This window comes from Sapajus apella, unplaced genomic scaffold, assembly GCF_009761245.1.
Source record: "Sapajus apella isolate SASKATOON/1434 unplaced genomic scaffold, GSC_monkey_1.0 scaffold12, whole genome shotgun sequence".
In the NCBI taxonomy this organism is placed as follows: Eukaryota; Metazoa; Chordata; class Mammalia; order Primates; family Cebidae; genus Sapajus; species Sapajus apella.
This window is the reverse complement of record NW_022436952.1, coordinates 3884154-3885809: the sequence shown is the minus strand read 5'-3', so window position 1 is coordinate 3885809 and position 1656 is coordinate 3884154. Positions and strand designations below refer to the sequence as shown.

At 49.3% G+C, this 1656-nt stretch overlaps 1 protein-coding gene across 2 annotated transcripts in view; it reads left to right on the top strand.

The window, feature by feature from the left end:
* The window catches only part of CASC3 (CASC3 exon junction complex subunit), a 33890-nt gene that overhangs the window by 24105 nt on the left and 8129 nt on the right, over positions 1 to 1656 (top strand). For both annotated transcript variants that reach the window (XM_032279768.1, XM_032279769.1), the window contains exon 7: positions 357 to 1045. In XM_032279768.1, the coding sequence (XP_032135659.1) occupies positions 357 to 1045 (689 nt within the window). The remainder of the gene's footprint in view (positions 1 to 356; positions 1046 to 1656) is intronic.

The window sequence follows — 1656 nt, the reverse complement described above, 5'->3', positions numbered from 1 at the left end:
TTTTTTTTTTTTTTTTTTTTTTTTTTGAGACAGTGTCTCACTGTGTTGCCCTGGCTGGAGTGCAGTGGCACGATCTTAGCTCACTGCATCCTCCACCTCCTGGGTTCAAGTGATTCTCCTGCCTCAGCCTCCTGAGTAGCTGGGATTTACAGGCACACACCATCACACACCTGGCTAATTTTTGTATTTTTAGTAGAGATAGGGTTTTTCTTTGTTGGCCAGGATGGTCTCAAACTTCTGGCCTTAAGTGATCCACCCCTCTTGGCCTCACAAAGTGTTGGAAATACAGGCCTCAGCCACTGAGCCTAGCCTCCTTTTGTTAATTTTTTCTCAACAGTTTCTTCATTTTTTTGTAGATATGGGAGTCCTCCACAAAGAGATCCAAACTGGAATGGTGAGAGGCTAAACAAGTCCCATCGCCACCAGGGTCTTGGGGGTACCCTACCACCAAGGACATTTATTAACAGGAATGCTGCAGGTACCGGCCGCATGTCTACACCCAGGAATTATTCTCGATCTGGGGGCTTCAAGGAAGGTCGTCCTGGTTTTAGGCCTGTGGAAGCTGGTGGGCAGCATGGTGGCCGGTCTGGTGAGACTGTTAAGCATGATACTAGTTACCGGTCACGGCGTCTGGAGCAGACTCCTGTGAGGGATCCATCTCCAGAAGCAGATGCTCCAGTGCCTGGCAGTCCTGAGAAGGAAGAGGCAGCTGCCTCAGAGACATCAGCTGCTGCTCCTGATACCACACCACCAGCCCCGGACAGGCCCATTGAGAAGAAATCCTATTCCCGGGCACGAAGAACCCGAACGAAGGTTGGAGATGCAGTCAAGCTTGCAGAGGAGGTGCCACCTCCTCCTGAGGGGCTGATTACAGCACCTCCGGTCCCAGAAACCACCGCAACTCCACCTACTAAGACTGGGAACTGGGAGGCTCCAGTGGATTCCACTACAAGTGGACTTGAGCAAGATGTGGCACAACTAAATATAGCAGAACAGAATTGGAGTCCCGGGCAGCCTTCTTTCCTGCAGCCACGGGAACTTCGAGGTAGGTATCGTAGGATTCGTGGCTAGCTTTTTCCCCTTTGCATCAGGTTTAGGGGCATGGGACTTCTGTCTCAGAAATGTGGTGTGTGATAATTGTCTACTTTTTTTAATTTTTGAGATGGAGTCTCCTTCTGGCTCCAGGCTGGAGTATAGTAGTGCAATCTTGGCTCACTGCAACCTCTGCCTCCCAGGTTCTTGCGATTCTCCTGCCTCAGGCTCCCAAGTAGCTGGGACTATGAGCACATGCCACCATACCCAGCTAATTTTTGTATTTTTAGTAGAGATGGGGTTTCACCATGTTGGCCAGGATGGTCTCAATCTCTTGACCTTGTGATCTGCCTGCCTCGGCCTCCAAAGTGCTGGGATTACAGGCATGAGCCATGACTCCCGGCCTACTTTTTCATTAACTGAGAGAAAGATGAATTCATAGGTAGATTCATTCACTTCTCAGAGCAGTTTTATTTATTACCCAAGACTGTCCCACTACTTTGCCTGCTGTTAACTAATCAGTCATCTTATCTTTGTTGTTTTCTTTTAAAGAGACAGGGTTGCGCTCTGTTGTCAAGGCTGGAGTGCAGTGGCGTGATCATAACTCACCTCAGCCTTGGACTG